This window comes from Chinchilla lanigera, unplaced genomic scaffold (genome assembly GCF_000276665.1).
Source record: "Chinchilla lanigera isolate Chin_1 unplaced genomic scaffold, ChiLan1.0 scaffold00028, whole genome shotgun sequence".
In the NCBI taxonomy this organism is placed as follows: domain Eukaryota; kingdom Metazoa; phylum Chordata; class Mammalia; order Rodentia; family Chinchillidae; genus Chinchilla; species Chinchilla lanigera.
In genome coordinates, this window is record NW_004955429.1 from 10214902 (window position 1) to 10233636 (window position 18735).

General features: G+C 42.8%; 1 protein-coding gene across 1 annotated transcript in view; it reads right to left on the reverse strand.

The window, feature by feature from the left end:
• The window catches only part of Mrc1 (mannose receptor, C type 1), a 93144-nt gene extending 75504 nt beyond the window's left edge, over positions 1–17640 (reverse strand). The window contains exons 1-2 of the mRNA XM_005386959.2: positions 17363–17640; positions 2799–3200 (exon numbers count right to left, since the gene is read on the reverse strand). Of these exons, the coding sequence (XP_005387016.1) occupies positions 2799–3200; positions 17363–17423 (463 nt within the window). The 5' untranslated portion in view covers positions 17424–17640. The remainder of the gene's footprint in view (positions 1–2798; positions 3201–17362) is intronic.
• Between the last annotated feature and the right edge of the window lie 1095 nt (positions 17641–18735).

Below are 18735 nucleotides of genomic sequence, written 5' to 3' on the forward strand. Positions count from 1 at the left end.
CTGCTCAGCCTGTGCTGCTCCTGCCTTACCTGCCCAGAATCCTGGGAGTACAGGAATATACCACCACACACAGCCAGAACCACAGCTGGTAATGGTTTGGTTTAAACCAAGAGGATTGGAGAAGCTCATAGTTATTTCCACTGACAATCCCACCACTCATATAGATAAATTCTTCAGAACATTTAAAGTCTTTATCTGTCTAGGGCTTTCCACTTTACACTGGCTTTGTGCTACCAGTTGACATTCAGAGTGTATCCTAGGTAAGAATTCTTAATCACATTTCAGAGATTTTGTGACTTGAAAAAGTTCTTAAAAGACACTTAGTCATTTAGCTAGTAAGAAGTTTATAAGACATGTAGCACATATTAAGGACACAATAAATGTTAATTCCTTCCATTTCTGTCCTTTTCTTTTATTCCTTGGACTTATCCCACCTAGGTTTAGTTTTAATTATCTCAAAATTACTTTTTTATCAACTAACTAGTTGTTAATAACTTTAAAATGTTATTCTATCATTTATGTTATTCTATCGTAAGTTTCAGGGCTAGTCTCCCAAATCAAATTGCGTCTGCTACATGCTAGATTCTGGAAGAATCATGCCAACTCTTGCTCACTGGGATACCTGCACCTTTCTATGAAGAAAATCCATAAAGACCTCTCCAGGGTTAGAGGCACTATTCACTAAGCTGGTCAAGAAAATGTTTTGCTGGGTTCATAGATGCCAATCCTAAAGGGCTCTTTCAGGACTACCTCAGCTTATGTAATAATTACAAATCCAGTCTAGACAACAGGCACTAAGAAGACTGAAAGAATGAACTTCTACCCTGGCCACGTCACTAAAGAATCATAACTGCAGTCAAAGTACTCTTCCTCCTGTGGTCCAAAGTTCCAGACAATTCTCAAATTCATCCAAGTCTACAGCTTTGATTTTATTATTCTAAAATAACTTTAGAATCAGCCAGGGCTACAACTCAGGTTGTCATCAGTTTTAATGTATATTCTATGTAACAGTTCTCAGGGTCACTCTGAGGGTCTAGATCCTCAGGCAGGAGAATTTTAAATCCTGGGAGGTCTTTCTAGAGTATGCAGAAGGTGGTCAGTGGACTCTCTGCATGGTAACACCCACAGCTTCATAAAAATGATTCAAAACATCCTTGGCCCTTCCCATTCTGTGCACATTCAGAATGGGGGGTCTGCATTTTTAACAAGCCCTCCAAATTATTCTTAAGCATACTGAAGGATGACAGCCACTCTCCCAAGCCCTGTGTACATTTGTCACAAAACGTACAGGAGAACAGAAAGGGAGGGAGATGGGGAGCTGAGGTATTGTATGTTAAAACAAGTCCAGTAATGTGTTAGTACCAGGCTTCATCAAACTGAATTCCTTGATTAGCACAGCTATTCCACTTGTGGAAACTGACGCAGTCAAGTTTGATTTACCATTGTCTTGCCCTTTAATTTTCTATTGATTTTCTCCTAGATAAATGCTTCCGAACATTTAACGTTTTTATCTTTCTAGGGGTTCCCACTTTGGGAGAAGACAACCCTTTACATTGGCTTTGTGCTGCCAGTTGACATTCAGAGTTTATCCCAGGTAAGGATTCTTAATTACCTTTCAGAGATTTTGTGATTTGAAAAAGTTCTCAAAAGACACTTAGTCGTTTAGCTAGTAAGGAGTTTGTCAGAAGGCTGCTGCTTATAATCTCCAATTCAGGCACTGTGTTCAATAAGTGGCTTCAAATGACTTTTCTGAGCCCTACTCGCCCCAGTTCAACTTCTACTTGGACTGTCCCTGAAAATGGAAAGCTAACAAATTATCTGCTTACAAAAACTGAATTCCTGAGCTTTGTCTTAACTGGGATAAGTTAGGTTCAACACATCTTAGCAGTCCCAGTAACAAAGTAATTTTGGAAATATATATATATATTGTCCCTGAAGAAAGGCCCTGTCCCTGACTGTGAGGTTCTTAGATAGCACTCAACAATAACCCAGTATCCAAACTTGAAATGGGGTGACACTATCATCTGACTCAAAAGACCAGCCATTGTACACAGCTTCAAGTTCTTTTTTATTTTTGTTTTGTTCTGTGACAGCCACCAGAGAATGAAAGTTGACCAGGATAGAAGAAGACTAAATATATTTATTTTATTTAACCATCCAGAACTCAAAAAGCCAAACAGTACAATAATTTCCTGTCATACCACTGCTACCACTTTCCAAGACAGCTAACTAAATATGGTGCATAGTAATTTATTACCCAACTCCTCAGTTTTTCTGATCTGGTTAGTACATTCACTTAGTACTCAAAGAGTGACAAAATAAATCAGAAACACTTAGAAGCCCAAACTGTCAGGGAATTGGTCAAAATTTCATCTCAGGCAACCTGAATTGGTAAAGAATATTGCTCTGAGGATCATTTCTCCAGGAAGACTTAAAGGAAATAAATAGTTGGGTTAGACTTATTTATCACTAAATCTTATAAAATTAACTAGCAAGATTTAAGTCAACGATTACAGTGAAAGTGGTTTTCTGAAAATTGTAACACAAAGTTGAAAACATACAGAGAAACTCAAAAGTAACATTGTATTAGCCACAGGTAGCTAAAATATTATTCAGGAACTTTTATCACATTTATCCAGCGCCATGTTCTAGAACACAGAAAAATCCAAAGCTCAAAGAAAAAGGATCAGTTAATATTCCTAAGACAGACCATACAAGAACATGGTTACTTTCTTAAATTCTAACTCAGGAAAAGAGAGAAATATGACGCAAAGGTAAAAAAATGCCAAGTTTCTCACCTTCATAACCTCTGGAGCACAGGTCGTCTGTGGTTCCGTAGATCTTCCACCGGCTCCATAAGCCAGACCCCTTGTACAACATAATATTCTTTTCTTGTTTATTGCCAAAATTAAAATATAGATCTTCGCCCTTGATCCCAAAAAGTGTGTCGTTTTTGCACTCCCATTTCTGAATTTCACTTTTGGAGTTGCAGGGATAAAGGGTGACTGGAACCCAATCGGTTTTTGACGGCACCCCCAAGCATAACTTAAAAGCAACACTCATGAGCTGGACCGGAGACACCCATCGGAATTTCTGTGACTCGGCGTCCTGGTTGCAAAGGGCAGTTTGAACTGCATTGGGGCTGACGGCTTCTACACAGCGCTTGTGATCTTCATTATAGATTAAAAATTGTCTTGTATCTGTTAAAAAAGAAGAAAGAAAACATGCGTAACTGTGGTCATATAAGAAGGATTATAGTTTAGGTCAAAAGTTCCCTACCTTTCCATTTCCCTAAAGACTTATGTTATAGTTTGTGTCTAGATGTCCCCCTAAAGCCTCATGCAATCATGGACAGGGCTTCTAGAGTTTTTGATAGATCCATAATCCAGTGCTGTGACTACGGGTGTGAGTTCTACATCTGCCCTGGGGTGGGTAGTTTGCATACAATGTAAGGGAGGGAAGGAGCCTTGTTCTCTGCCACTCCTCTCTTGTGCTCTTGCTGCTTTTGTTGTCTTCCACCACCATGAACTTTTGCCCTCTGCCACGTGCCGCACTGCCTTGGAGCCAGCCAAGTATGGACTGAAACCTCCACAAACTATGAGCTAAATAGACCTTTCCTTCCTTATTTTTGGGCATTGGATACTTTGTCTCAGCAACAAGAAAAAAGAACCAAGACAGCTTATGATTACAGGAAAAGAGGGAGAGGTGACCAGGCCCTGGGCTGGCTCATTTTCTTCTGCGGCATCTCCAAGGCTGGAAGGCTGAGCTGAACCACCGGGTCTGCCAAAGTTAGCACAGTGGCCACTGGCAACCAGCTGGCAGTCCTGGAGATCATGAAGAGCCTTAGAAAAAGGCCCACCTCACGTGCAGTGAACTGCACATAAAAGGAAGATAACAGAAGGAAAGAATATCAATCTGAGAAAAGGAACTGTGGGTGGGGGCTGGGGATTTAGCTCAGTGGCATAGTGCCTGCCTGGTAAGTGCAACATCATGAGTTTGATTCCCAGTACTGGAAAAAAAAAAAAAGAAAGAAAGAAAGAAAGAAAGTGTGGGTAATTGAATATGAAAAGCTGTAAAATTAAACACATGAATTTCCCAGGACAGGATTTTGAAGTATGACATATCTGAAACATTTCTGAGACAGAAAGATGAAACCTACATATAATTATTCTACTGATTACCCTAGGGGTTTGTAACATTCTTAAATTTAAAAAAAAAAAATTTACTTTAGATAGCTTTATCTTTATTTTATGCCCTGCAAGTTTTTGAAATGCATTCTGGGTAGCCCAGGTCAGGCCTACTTGACAAGTTGTTGTATTTTGTTTTACTTTTCCTCTTCCAACAATAAATAACTGAAAGATTTACAAGAAAAGAACTCTTCTACATGTTAGTGGTAATGTAAACTAGTACCACCACTATGGAAATGAGGGTGGAAAGCCCTCAAAAAACTGAAAATAGAAATTCCATTTGACCTAACTATCCCCCTGAAAGGTATCTTGCCAAAAGAGTTAAAATCATTTTGTTACAGGGACTCATGAGTACACATGTTTATACTAGCTAGATCTTGGAAATAGCGTATATGTCCACCAGCAGATGAATGGTATTTATACACAATGGAGTGCTCATAAAGAAAGATAAACTTGAGGTGTTGGTAGGTAAATGGATGCAACATAATGTTAAGTGAAATAAGTAGAACACACAAGCTTAAGCATTTCATCCTCTTTTATGGGCAATAAAAAGCAAGATGGAAGAGAGATAAACAGGAAGGAGGGAAAAGTTCAAATACTTCCCCCAACTACATATTCCCTTGCTTCAAAACTATCTTAATCTATTTGCTAATTTGTTTCATTTATACTACTAGTTTAGCTTTGTTCACTGAAAAGAGTATTCTGTGTTATTATCTATTTTTTTTTTCTTATAAGAATCTTTTTGGTCTGTCTTGTACTCTGAGTAACCACTTTGAAGATAATACACGGTGTATTAACTATTATGATTCTCATCCTTTTGTTATGAAATTTTATTTTTTCATAAAATAAAAAAAGGCTTAGTATCTAGGCAGGCACTGTGGCACTGAGCTAAATCCCCAGCCCCAAGACTTAGTATCTAAAATGTCTATAATAGTACATTAACTTTCATTTTATTGGCAAGCTCAATCTAAACTTCCTAGAGCAAAAGGAGACAAAAATGCATTGAACAATTATTTGTGAAGTTGTCAACAAAGGACAAATAAATGTAAGTTTGATATCACTGGAGACATTTAGAGGAACAATTTTTAAAGTAACAATGTGTATGCTTGTAATTTGGAACTGGTGACTTTTATTAGAATGCGTAACTGCCACCTGGAAGCACGAGACTTCCTCTCAAGAAAGAAAAGAAGAAAGGACCCGGTAAGCATATTTTTTTGTTTAAATCAAAACTGAATTTGTGTCAACATTTTTCTTTCTTTGATTACTTTTTAAAGAATACACAAATAGAACCGGGGATATAGCTCGGTGGTACAGCACCTCCCTGGCAAGCACAAGGTCCTCAGTTTGATTCCCAGTACCAAAAAAAAAAAAATAAGAATACACAAATGAAATGACTGATTTCTTTTAATTTTACAACATGCATATAAATTATACATTTCTTCTGTAGTTTTCCTAATTTATTTTTACTTACTTTGCATGGGGTTTTTTTGTTTTGTTTTTTAAGACAGGGTCTCATTATGCATTCCAGGCTGGCCTGGAACTTAGAGCAGTCTTCCTGCCTCAGCCTCCCATGTGCTGAGATTACAGGTATATTACCACCACTCACAGCCTGTGTAGTTCTTTCAAAATAAGCTGGTAGCACTGCAGATTTTAAGAATCTGAGTAAAACCATTTTTAACCAAATCATCACCATGAAAAAAAAACAAGAATAGTGTCACGAGGAAGGTCCTCTCATGTCGACAGTTTTTGCCCCAGCTGGGATCTGTTTGCTGTTGTCAGCGCCGCAGTGAGGTCTGTACCACCTAGACTCTGAGATCAGCTCTAGGGCCTTAGACCTAAAGCTTACAATGACTCACGGCCGGAAGAGATCATTTTCTCCCAGCATGCTCCTCTCTCTCCCTCTGGCTACATTTTTGGAGACCTCGGCCTCTTTGCTACCTGGGTCCCTAAGTCTGCGCTATGTTGAATGGCTGCCTGGGTGCCTCAGCTGTTACTCATGTGTGCGCATTTGATTTCTTGGAATTGAGACGCGATAAAGCCTGGATCCAGAACACCTGCTTCTATTGGCGTCGCCGGGGTTGACATCTGTCATCCGAACATGCCATACCTGGCCGCATCTCCTGTCTAGCTGGACTCTGCCTCGCTTGACCTCATTTGCTTGCTGCCTGTGCCCGTGTGTGACTAAATGAGGAATTTTCTGCCGTGGCAATAAAATTAGAATTTCAACAGTGGAGTACTTGGCTCATAATAAACACAGGATATAGGAAAGTTTTTTAATTTTTTTAAATGAGGGTCACTTACTACATACAAATATAAATTTAGTCTCCTCTAAAAAAGTAATGAGTTCTGAAAATTCCGTCATTTAATTCACTGTGGCTTTTCAACTTGCTGTTTTCCCTTCTGGACTTGTCTTCCAGTTTTCAGACAGCTTTTCTCATTAACATCTCATTGTTAATAATAAATATATCTTTCCCTTCACGGTTCAACTATGTCAATTATATTGCTGAGTAGCCAACACTGTGTGCATGTATCGCTCTATACTACTTGACTATATCCCATCTTTTTTTTAAAACAGGATCTCATTAAGTTGCCCAGGCTGGACCCCAGTTTGTAATCCTCCTGCCTCAGTCTCCCAAAATACTGGGTTTAGAGTAGGCATGCACCACCACAGCTGACTAACACATGCTGACTGACCAACTGAGTGATAGTTAGCCATTTAACATAAGGTATGGGAAAGTCTATCCATGAACAGTGTTGCTTCTTTAAAGGGTTTATACTTACTGGACTTTTATTTTACATGTCTAATTTTCATCGGTAGCTCCATTTTAACTTTAAATATAGTAGTAGTCTTCTCTTTCTCCATGGCACTATATACACCCAGATGTATATACTAAAAACATAAGTATCACCCTGGATTTTCAGTTTTCCTGCACTTTCCAGGATAACACCAGAATCTATTGGTGCTACCCAAACATATACTACAAAGGCTAATTTTATGAGTTAATTTGGCAGGGTTATGGTGACCAGCTTTAGGGTCAAACACTATGCTACATGTTACTTTGCTTAAGATGAGAAATTCACTCAGCAGAATTTGAGGAAATCAGATGACCCTCTACCATGTGGGTAGGGCCTGGTCCAATTAGTCAATGACCTTCAGAAAAAACAAACTGAGAAGAAGAGAGAATCCATCTAAGGGGAGGGACTTCTGCCTCTAAATTGCCTTTAGTATGGATCTTAAATGTTTCCCAAAGGCCCATGTGTTAAAGCTTGTCCACAGTATGCTATTTGGGGAACATGGTAAATCCTCCAGGAGGTAGGGTCTTGCAGGAAGTCCTTGGGTCACTGCAAGTGTGTCCTCTAAGAGGATGGTGGGACTCCAGCCTGGTTGTGAGGTAACTGTTTTGCTCTACCACACATTTCCATCATGATGTGCTACCTGGCTGCTAACTACGCAAAGCAACTGCTCTAACCAATCACAGACTGGACCCTCCAAAGCTGTGAGCCAAAGTAAAACCTTTCCCTTTATAAATTATCTCAAGTATTTCCTTATAGTGATGGGAAGCGGACTTATGCAGACCTAACTGTAATAGCAACTTTTTCCTGTCAACCCTGGATTTACTGCTCTCCACTATTGTATGAGCCAGTTCTTTAACTCTCCAGACACACACACACACACACACACACACACACACATACACGCACATACGCACATTCTATTTCTCTGCAGACCCCTGCCTAATACATTTGTCCTACTCCATTCTTTTCTCTTCATGATCTGTCTCCCAGTTTCCTTCCAGGACCTGGGCCTGACTTATCACCAACTCCACATTGCAAAATCTACCCCATGTGATGGTTGCATCCCCTGAACCGCAGCTCATTGTGATATCTCTCTATTTTCATGATTCCTTTACTGGATTGCCTACAGTGTGTAGCACATCATGACTGAATGCTTACTCAGTAATCCACTCATTTTCTTCCTCTGTTACCTTGGGCCTTGGGTTGGAAGATTTTTGTTTCTAACCAAAGTTCATTTCTCAACAACAAAAACCCTGGGAGGTCTTTACCAACACACACTGGGAGAAAACACCCTGCGTCCCTAGGGCAGCCCACGGGCCACCTTTCAACCTAGCTGCCTTTCTGTTCCTCAACGCCCCGACGCTCCTGCCCACATTACCAACTTCATATTTTGAGTTCCTTTTTCTGGGCCTGCTAAGATCCCAGGTCAGGTGTCAACCCCTTCGCAAGCTGGCTACAATTTGTTTACTTGTCTGCCTTGTCTGTATCCCACTATTACAGGGTGAACTCCACAAGGAAAATAAACTCCATCACCCCGATTGAACACAGCAGATTCACTTAGGGAAGCATGAAGCAGTCTCTCAGCAAATATGAGTTGAATAAATGAAAGAATACTTACTTAATCTGAAGCATCTGGACAAATAATTCAGATAACTTATTTTAATAATTCTGGGTATGTTTACAACTAGTCTTTTTCCCTGGAAGCTTATTTTTTTCCCTAAGGGCAATTTATAAACACTTACACTTACAAAAAGAGCATTTGGAAATGAAAAGTTTCAGCACACACTTATCTAGTCTTGTTTCCTCAACTTATCTTTCAAAGTTAGGAAGCAGAAGTTCGATACTGCCTTTGTCGGACAATACAAGGAAACGTAACATTATTACATGATGGTGATGTATTTGCACATACTTCATCTCCCGAAGCTGTCAGTGAGTGGGTCTGCATTTATCACTGTCACTGTGGAATGTATTTGAGTTAGATGTCATACTTCTTCTTCTGCAAGGGCTTTTCATCCTGACCAAAGGCAAATTCGGGCATTGCCTTTCCTCTTCCCCGCTGTACTGTCACATCTTTATAAACATTCTAAGTTTTATCTGTACTAATTTTGTTTTTATAACAAAAATATTGCAAAGCCAAGCAGATAAAGGGCCACATTCCTATGTCTGCCTTCATACTTATAAGATCTGAGCTTCTCACTTTGATACTTACACATCAGAACTTTATTAATTGAAGATATTCTCCCTCTATCTGAACTCCCTCTTTCTAATCTCATATCGACTGTTTGACAAATACTCGGCGAACATCTGCTGTGTGCCAGGCACTGTGCTAATGACAAAACAAACAAAAACCCGAGAAACAAGTTCTCTGATCACGCCAGGTGCATACTCTACTCTGCTTATTTCAAGGGCCAACATTAAGGCAAAATATACTTAGGAATGGATCGATCAATTTCAATCAGTATCTCAAGTTAAAAGTAACTGAAGCTCAGACATCCAATACCAGCAGCATGAATTTTCTTTTAATTATGGTTTGCCATTTTTAAATTATGATAGAGCATTCCACAAGCAAAGACACTTCCAAACCTACCAACAAAGAAACTTCGCTTTTAAGAGGTTAGTACTGAGGGCAATAAGATGATATTCTATATTTTCTGTTGTACTTTTAGTCTTTCTCCGTTATCACCAAAGAAAATGCTGACATGAAGAGATAAAGGAAAATAGCTCTGGAAGAGGGAGACGCTGAGGTGGCAGAAGGTAATCAAGCATACTCCCGTGGTAAGGAGCACCAGAGCACGTCTCATTCCTCTTTGCCCTTTGCCGTCTTAGTGCATGTGAGCCCCACCGCAAATTCCACAGCTTATCGTTTGACCTGGGCACTTTTTCTGACCCTCAGAGACCTCAGCCCCATGGTGGCACACAGAGCAGTCTAGACAGGTGAGAGAGAGGTTTGGTAGTTGTCTCCACAGCCCGTTTCAGCCCCGACACGCAGTCATGCCAAAGACTTTATTTCCTCCTGGAAGGAGAGCTTCACTGTTCGGTTCCCAGTTAACCAGATTCAAGCACTTCCTCGCTGTGTGACCTGGGTCAACTGTCACTGCTCCGCTGTGTTTCCATTTTGCTTTTGGTGAAGTAAAGGGGAGGTAACAGAACCTAGGCATTGAGGTAAGAATTAAATGAGATAATTTAAATAAAGGCCCCAGGACCAGCCTTTCTCCAGCGATGGGCACACTCAGAGCCTTGCCCTTCGGATGGGATGACCCCGAGACTCCAGGAGAGTAGTCCTCACCGTCACCCACAGCTCCCCGGCAAATCCCAGCCCCTCCTGCCCCCTGTGGTCACAGGCTTGTCAACACACCTTCCCTCCTGTCTCACTTCCCCATTGCCCTGCCAGGGCCTCCTGGGATCACCCTGCACTCAAACCAGAGCACAGCTGTCAGGTGCCACCTCCGGGAAAAACACAAACAACAAGATACAGGATGTCCATGAGCCTTGGGAAGCAAATGCAAAACCAGGCATAGTGGTAGATACCTGCAACTGCCCGCCCTAGGAGGCTGAGGCAGGAGGATCACAAGTGTGTATGCTAGCCTGGACAACTTAGCGAGATCCTGTCTCAAAATAAAAAAAGATCTGGAGATGTAGATCAATGGGAAAGCCCTAGGTTCAATCCCCAGTATTGCCAAAATATTAATAATAACATCAACAATAATAAGCAAATCCTAAAATGGTTTTCAAAAAAAAACTGAAATCAAGTGAAAAGTATTCATTAAGTACTTAGTACATGTGAAAAGCTATGCTTGATGCTAGGGGAAGAGGAAGAATCATCAGGAAGGGACTTAGTAGTGTTGATCAAAAAGTAAAGGAAAAATTAAGAACTATTTTGTTTCTCACTTTGATCCTTCATTCATTCATTCATTAAATATTGAGAATACCTACCGATGTTGTCACTACATTTGGCCATTTGGGGAGGTGCAAAAATGAATCTGAAATGGTTTTTTTGGTTTTTGTTTTCCCAGTCCTGGGGATTAAACTGAGCCTTCCGCACTGAGCCACATCACTAACCCCTTTTAAATTGTTTTTTCTTTTAATTCTGAGATGGGTGCTCACTAAGTCACCAAGGTGCCCAGGCTAGGCTCCAACTGGCACTTCTCCTGACTCAGCCTCCCAGATTTCTAAAATTGCAGGCCTCTGCCACCACACTTAGTTGTGAAGGGAATTCTGAGCTCAAGGGGAAGACAAAAATGCATGAAATTCCCACGCTATCCCTTCAACATCTCTAAAAATATGAACTTCTACCCCAACACTCATCCTTGCTGCACTGGCTTCTCTATCAGCAGCTTCAGAATGCCAGCTCCAGCCAACATGGGGACAGACAAACACATCTACAGGTTTTGTAGTTGTCTCCACAGCCCGTTTCTGCACTGACACGCAGTCATGCCAACGACTTTATTCTTCCTGGATGGACAGCTTCACTGTTTGGTTCCCAGTTAACCAGATTCAAGCACTTCCTCGCTGGGTGACCTTGGTCAACTGTCACCGCTCCTCTGTGTTTCCGTTTTGCTATTGGTGAAGTAAAGGGGAGGTAACAGAACCTATGCATTGAGGTAAGAATTAAATGAGATAATTTAAATAAAGGCCTTAGAGCAGCTCCGGGTACAGAAATTGCTCAGCACATATGTGCCATTATTATCATTAACTTGGGGAAATTGGTCTCCGATACTGTATGAAATGGTTCAGAGCAGGTGGGAATTAGAGCAAAGAGAGAGCTGATTCAGCAACCTAGAAAGAGAAACAGAAGGACAGAAGGACAGAGGAGGCAGAGACCCAAGTTTCCAGCCTCAGAGGCAGGTAGCATCAAAGGGAGAGGAATGTTTTTGGGGACCGGCAAATTTGCAATCAAAATCTAGCTCCAGCATTTATGAGCTGTTTTGCCTTAAACTAACCATTCCAGCCTTAGTTTCCTCATCTGTAAAATGAGGATAGTCATGTTCTTTGACAGACTTACTGTGAACTTCTAAATGAATTCATGTAAAGCCCCGGAGTGTCATCTTGCATGTAGTAAATACTGAATCAGCACTCCCTTGTGTCCCTCTGAAATAAAAAAATCTCCAAACTGTGATATAAACGAGGGACCTAAGTCCCTCTTTTAGCATACAGTTTTGATCCACATTGATGTATTTCCTGACCAACACACTCTAGCTGCTAAATTATGTCTACCTGTTAGCCTGAGTCAGAAAACATGGGTCCCTGAAATGACAGATAAAGGGGCTCACTGGGTTCTTGGTGTACCCTGGGGAGGAACGGCAGCAGGACTGAGGAAGAGACAGACAACAGACAAGCACTGGGTCAGGTGGGGATCCTCTGTCTCCTATCTGAAAGAGCTGAACTGCCCAAGAATGATAGAATATTTATTTATACCCCCAAGAGGTTGACATTCATTTCAGCCTCTCTACCCAGCAATCAGTTTACAAGCTGCAATGGCTTGTTTACATGCTTCAAGGAGCTCTCGTGTTCTCGGGCTGGCTTCGTCCTGCACGCATAATTACTTTCCAGCTTCAGCTGCTCCCAGCAGATAGACTCTTCTCACAAGTACAAATGGCCAATTAATTCACGAAGAAATGTTCAACATCGCCGGCCACTAGAGAAGTGCAAGTTAAAACAGTACTGAGATTCCACCTCACCCCAGGAAGAATGGCCACCATCAAGAAATCAAAGAATAACAAATGCTGAGGAGGCTTCAGGGAAAAAGGAACCCTTCTGCACTGTTGGTGGGAGTGTAAACTAGTACAGCTGCTATGGAAATCAGCATGGAAAGGCCTCAAAAAACTAAAACTAAAAATTCCATTTGACCCAGCTATTTTTTTTGAGGTATCTTCCCAAAGGAATTAGAGACATCATACTACAGTGATCCATGCATGCCTATGTTTATAGCAGCACAATTCACAGTAGCTAAATCGGGGGTTGGGGATTTAGCTCAGCAGCACAGCGCCTGCCTGGCAAGCGCAAGGTAGTGAGTTCAATTCCCGGTACCGGAAAAAACAAAACAAAACAAAACAAAAAAACAAAACAAACACAGTAGCTAAATCTTGCAAGCAGCCTGTATGTCCATCAGCAGATGATGAAGAAGGAAAATGTGGTATTTACACACAATGGAGTACTACTCTGCCACAAAGAAAGATAAACGAGTTATCTGTAGGAAAATGAATGCAGCCTGAGGCCATAATGTTAAGTGAAATAAATCAGACAAGAGACCCAAAATATAAATAAATTAAAGAGCAAAATAAAATAGGAAGCGAGGTGACAGATCTTTTGCAAAAGGGAAGGGGACCATGGGATGGGGGAGGAGGGAAGGGGTGAAAACAGAACCAAGACGTTATTACAGGGACCACCTCCCCATGCTGTGTGTAATCATTGTGTACTGCAAACATGGGGGAATAATAAAAGGAGGAGGGGGAACTGGGGGAGAAGGAGGGGGAGGGGAAAAGAAAACACAGTCAAGAGTTAGCTCTGGGGCCGGGGATATAGCTCAGCGGTAGAAGTGCCTGCCTGGGAAGCACAGGTCCTGAGTTCGATTCCCGGTACCAAAAGAAAAGGAAAAAAGAAGAGTTAGCTCTGGTCCTTGCCACAAGGACCTTCTGGAACCCACTCTCCTTTGAGCCTCTCAGGTTCCCCTCTAGCAAAAGGTAAAAAGCGATTCCTCCCCAACTGCCTTGGGCAAAGCTAGGGCTCCCTGATGTCTGTATTTCTGCCACAGTTATTTGTGCTCCGTACTTGTACCTCAAACTCCAAATAGCCCTTAATCACTAAAACGCTACCCTAGCCCTCCGCTGGGGGCGCTCAGATGTGAACATAGACTTCTAAATACAAGCCCTGAGCAAGCTGTAAAATGGAGCATGAAAACAAACAAAACAGAAGCTAGGGGCTCGGATTTTCTGCTCCCACTTAATTGGCTTTTGTGGAAAATAAATACATTTAAGAATTAATACCGTAAGACTTGTTTCTACTGAAATACAAGTTTTCAAGAGTGACGGTGACTTGCAGTACCCTAGTGACACTGCATTAGTATTAATTCTCTTCCTTAGCATTTAGATGAGGAAAATGAAACAGGAAGAACAACAGCATCAGAATTACATGAGGGTTTGTTTGCATCTATCAGGATCAGAATCACAATGTGGCAGCTTCCTGCCCACTCTGAGGCCCTGACCCGGCCCAGCAAGGCCAGCCTGATTCTCACTCATCCAGTCTTAAATTACAGCAAGAAATCCAAGCGTAGATGGAAGAGGAAGAGCTGAGATTGACGTCCAGGGTCTACCTCTGCCTGCTAAAGCAGTGCCCAGGAGCCTGCACAAGGATCACACTAAAACTTCACTACACAGGTCCCGCTTGCTTCAAGGACTTACAGCGTCTCTGGTGGCACAACCAGCCCTGGCTCAGCACTCTTTCTAGCCCCTGTTGGACCTGCAGCCTCAGAGCTTGGAAAGAGACCCTCGCCCCTTCCCCGTTGCTCTGTGGTCCCTGGCACCAGCTCCTGAGAGCCTGTCAGTGATACCTCATCCCAACTCTGCATTTCAAAGCAGTGTTTCAGTAGCTTCACATCCACCATGGTGGGACGATTTCATCATGGAGATCAGTAAACACCACAAATCAAATCAGTGTCTTTTATTTTTTTCCTTCTGCAAACAGCTTGTTCAGTTTACCAGCAAGCTACTGCCCATGAACCAAATCCTCTCACTTGCAAACTAAATGTCTCTGTTTGGGTCCCACCTTGGCGTCCACCTTTATCACATCTCCACTGCAGCTGTAATGCACCAAGGCCTCAATGTTGGCAGTGAGAGATAAGGGACAGCAGGGTGGGAAGGGCAAGTGGGTCCTCTGTTTACTGGCCTAGACTCCCAGGCACACTCATGCACTTCCCTTCATGAAGCCCTCCCTGCTGGATGCCTACTTGTGCTGCCCCCACGGGCGTGGAAGAGAAGGCTCTGGGTTGACCGTAAACAAGGAGAGCTTCCTGTGGGTTTTCTTGGTGGGGAAGAAGCCAGGGAAGGAGGCCTGGTGATCTACCTGTGCGTTACTTCACCCAGATTCCTCTCCTCTTGTGCTACCTAAGAAAAGGTAAACTGAGAATCATGTGCTCTGGGGCAAAACAAACACTTTGGAAGGCGCCCCTTGTCCCTCTTTTGGTTGTTTCTTCCCTTTTGATTTCCCAAGTAAACAGTTCTTCAGTACCTCCCTCTCTCCCCCAGTCGCTCCGCCCAGGAAGAAGGAAACATTGGTCAGGGCAAAGCATTCTGCTGTCTCAAGGAGCAAAAATTCCTAAGAACATTGAGAAACACTTCTTCCTCAAAAGCACTGAAGCCAGATTTTAAAAACTGAGGGTTATATCTGTGCTGGCAGAGATGGGGGCCAGGGGCCCTGTGCGACTATTGGCACTGTAGAGTGCGACTAGTGTCAATTGAACATGCTGTAAGTATACAATTCACATCAGGTTTAACCTTTTTCTTGATTTTTTTGAGACAAGGTCTTGCTATCTAACTCAGGCTAGCCTCAAACTCGCAACCCTCCTGCATCAGCTTCCCTAGTGCTGGGAGAAGTGTTAATTTTTAAGTGTGAAAGTGAAAATATTCCAATAATTTTTATATTAGTTAAACATTGGTCTTATTTTGGCCCAATTGAGCTAAATAAAATATAGCATAATAAAATCAATTTTACCTGTTTCTTTAGTTTTTTGTTTTTTTGTTTTGTTTTGTTTTGTTTTGTTTTTTAATGTAGCTACAGTGTGCGGCTGTTCCTGCTGGACTGGACTAAGTTGTAGGGTCCAGGTCTTAAATTATTTATCCAGAATCTGTCTGAAGGCATCTCATGACAGGGAACTTACTACTCCTCAGCAGACGACTCTATCTGAGACAACACAACCCTTAGATTTTCTCAAGTCTGAATTTTCACCTTTGGGGTTTAGAGAATATTTTAATTCTCTTGCACAAGACAGAAATATGGGAAAAGGTGGAGGCAGGGCCTCCCCTACAGTACAGACCTTTCAAGTCCAAGTTCCAGAGATCCTTCTCCAGCACCCACCATCAGCTGAGAAAGCTGCGTTATAGCCCAGGCTCTCTGGCCCCCAGGAATCTCTCTTCAGCATGCTTTCTTGAGAAACTTCATCATCAGTCCTTAACATCCTACTCTTACTGGAAAATGCATGACTGTGACCGGAGGGGACGAAGCTGCTTCTTTTAACAGCTACTGCTTACTAACCACTTACTGTGGGGTCATGCTCCTAAACAGACATCTGTAACTCGCCGAGTCAACACTGCAACTCACGGGGCAGGAAATATCATTCTCCCCACTATATAGACACAGAAACTAGGGCACAGAAACGTAAGTCACTGCTCAGGGTCACACAGCTAGCAAGTGGCAGAGGCAGGGCACCAACCATGCTGCCATATCTTGTAATTTGAGAATCACTACTCTTAATGCTTATTAGGATTGAGTCTTTTCTGTTGTCAAACACTCTCTCAGCAGGGAGCTTCCTGGCCACCGTCACAGCGGGGCTCTCAGTGGGACCCTTGGGACAAACTGCTCCAGATCCCTTGATTGGTGGAAATAAAGAGGGATGAGGAACAAGGACAACAACAACAAAAAAGCACCAAAGTTGAAATCTCTCCTAAATCATCTCAAAAATAGAAGTGGGAATGAAAATTCTCCCAGGCACTCTTCCTGCAGCTGAAGCAGGTTGAGTCTAGGGAACAGAAACAATCAGTAACATCGTTGAAACGTTGACAAGCTCTGAATTTGCTCCTAACAAGCAGTCACCCATCTTCCGACAAAGTGCAATTAAAAACTGAAAACATCTGCTTATGAGACAGTTTAACCAACTTAGAAAACAGATAAGGGTGAGCCTCCCAGCATTAAAAAATGTCAATGATTAAAAATGGTTCCCAGGGCAAAAAATGAGTGCGGGCATCCCCTGGAATCCCGGGTGGGGGCAGGGATTGCTGGCTGATCCTGCCCTTGGACGGGAGAAGGAGAATCTTCCTCCTCCCCTCACCCAGGGACTCTCTGAAAGTAATTGTTGGGAGTTAGATGGAAATAGAGTGAGCAGCAAACCACAGAGCAGGAAGTCCTTGCACTAGCCGAGGAGAGAGACAGCCACAGGACGCGGGGCTCCTTCCCGCTGTACCTGCCACCTGGTAAGCGGCCGCCCTTCCGGGCTTGTAAACCTGGAGGCCGGGTGCAGGCTGGGATTGCACGTGTGTGCAGGTGTTGTGAGGGAAGCGCGGTCTCCTCTCACGGGTGCACACAGGGCTCAGCGTTAACCCCAAAGAGGAAAGTGCGCCCCCCGGCCCCCACCTCGTCCTGCCAAAGTCCCCACCTCACAGCTGACTTACCCAGGAGCTGCACAGCAACTGGAATGGCAGAGACAAAACCCAGGAGTAGGGACAGCCTCATGGCCCACGGTGTATCCTTCTCTCCCGCAGATGGAAAGGAGAACGTGAAAAAGAAACACACAGGGCCCCTGACAGTGCCCCCAGCCTGGCCTGGGTCCTCAGGGTGAAAAGGAGGCAGGAGGAAGCTGCCCCTTATAAAGGGCTCCTGAATTTAGGAAAACCCTCCAGTAAGGAGATATCCTGTCACATGAGGGTGGTTAGAAAAACAGGAATTCAAAGTTACAACTTTGCTTCGTAAGCTAACTTCTGAGAAAGGCAGGCACAGGGGGAAGAGGAGAACGAGCAGGACACGTGTGGGAGAGGGGTGATGACGGGGAGACGTGCACAGCTGGCCTGGCCTGCAGGGAAGTGACTGGGCCAGGACCTCTCTGCTGCTAACTGCGGTGCTGAGCCGAGGCACAGGCTCCTATAGGAAGCGGGGAGTCAGGGGTATCTATGCAGGGACACCCCCACTCTAAAGGGACAGAAACAGTAGGCACTAGGGCTGGGGATTTAGCTCAGCGGCAAAAGCGCTTGGCAAGCGCAAGGTCGTGAGTTCGGTTCCTGGTACCGGAAAAAAACCAAAAAAAAAAAAAAAACAGTAGGCACTAAAAGAGACAGTTTTCATGGGGGACAGTTTTCACAGGGACACTTGTGCTTATGAGGGGCAACTGATCTCAATCTCTATACTCAGTGCTTAGACTCCCTGCCCACTTTTTCCTGGAAAATTTCCAAAGACACAGTTTAAATAGAGCTTTGCTCCTCTACCTGGAAGAAAAGTGAAAGAGAAGCTACATCCAGAAATGGAATGGCAAGGGAAGCCAAGAGGCAGAGAGTTCTAGAAGCCTTTATCCAGGAAGCCCGAGCAAATAGTGGCAAAGCATTGGCAAAAGAGTGTTGCTGCGGGGCCCCTACCATAGTGATCATCCTCAACTTGAAAGGTCCTCCAGGGAGAAGAAAGTCTAGTTTTTAGGTCAGAAGATGTCTGTTGATGTTATGAGCAGAGAGAATCTTTGTTTAAATAAAAAAAGTTAACAGATCATTCATGAAACACAATATCAACTCCCCAACATCATTTTTGTTATTTTCTTCTGAGGTAAAATATGAATTAAGAACATCTTGAAATAGATACTAATGATTAGATAGCTGACCCATAACTTGAGTGTGGGAAATGTTTAGTAATGGAAAAAAAGCTACAGGGAACATTGTATTTTTTCCAGTCTTAAATGAATGCTTTATCTTCAAATGGGAAAAAAGTTCCAAAGATTCTCCACCTTTGTGATAAAGTTGCAAACTCTGTTCCCTAAAAAATTATGATACAGTTCTCTCACTGA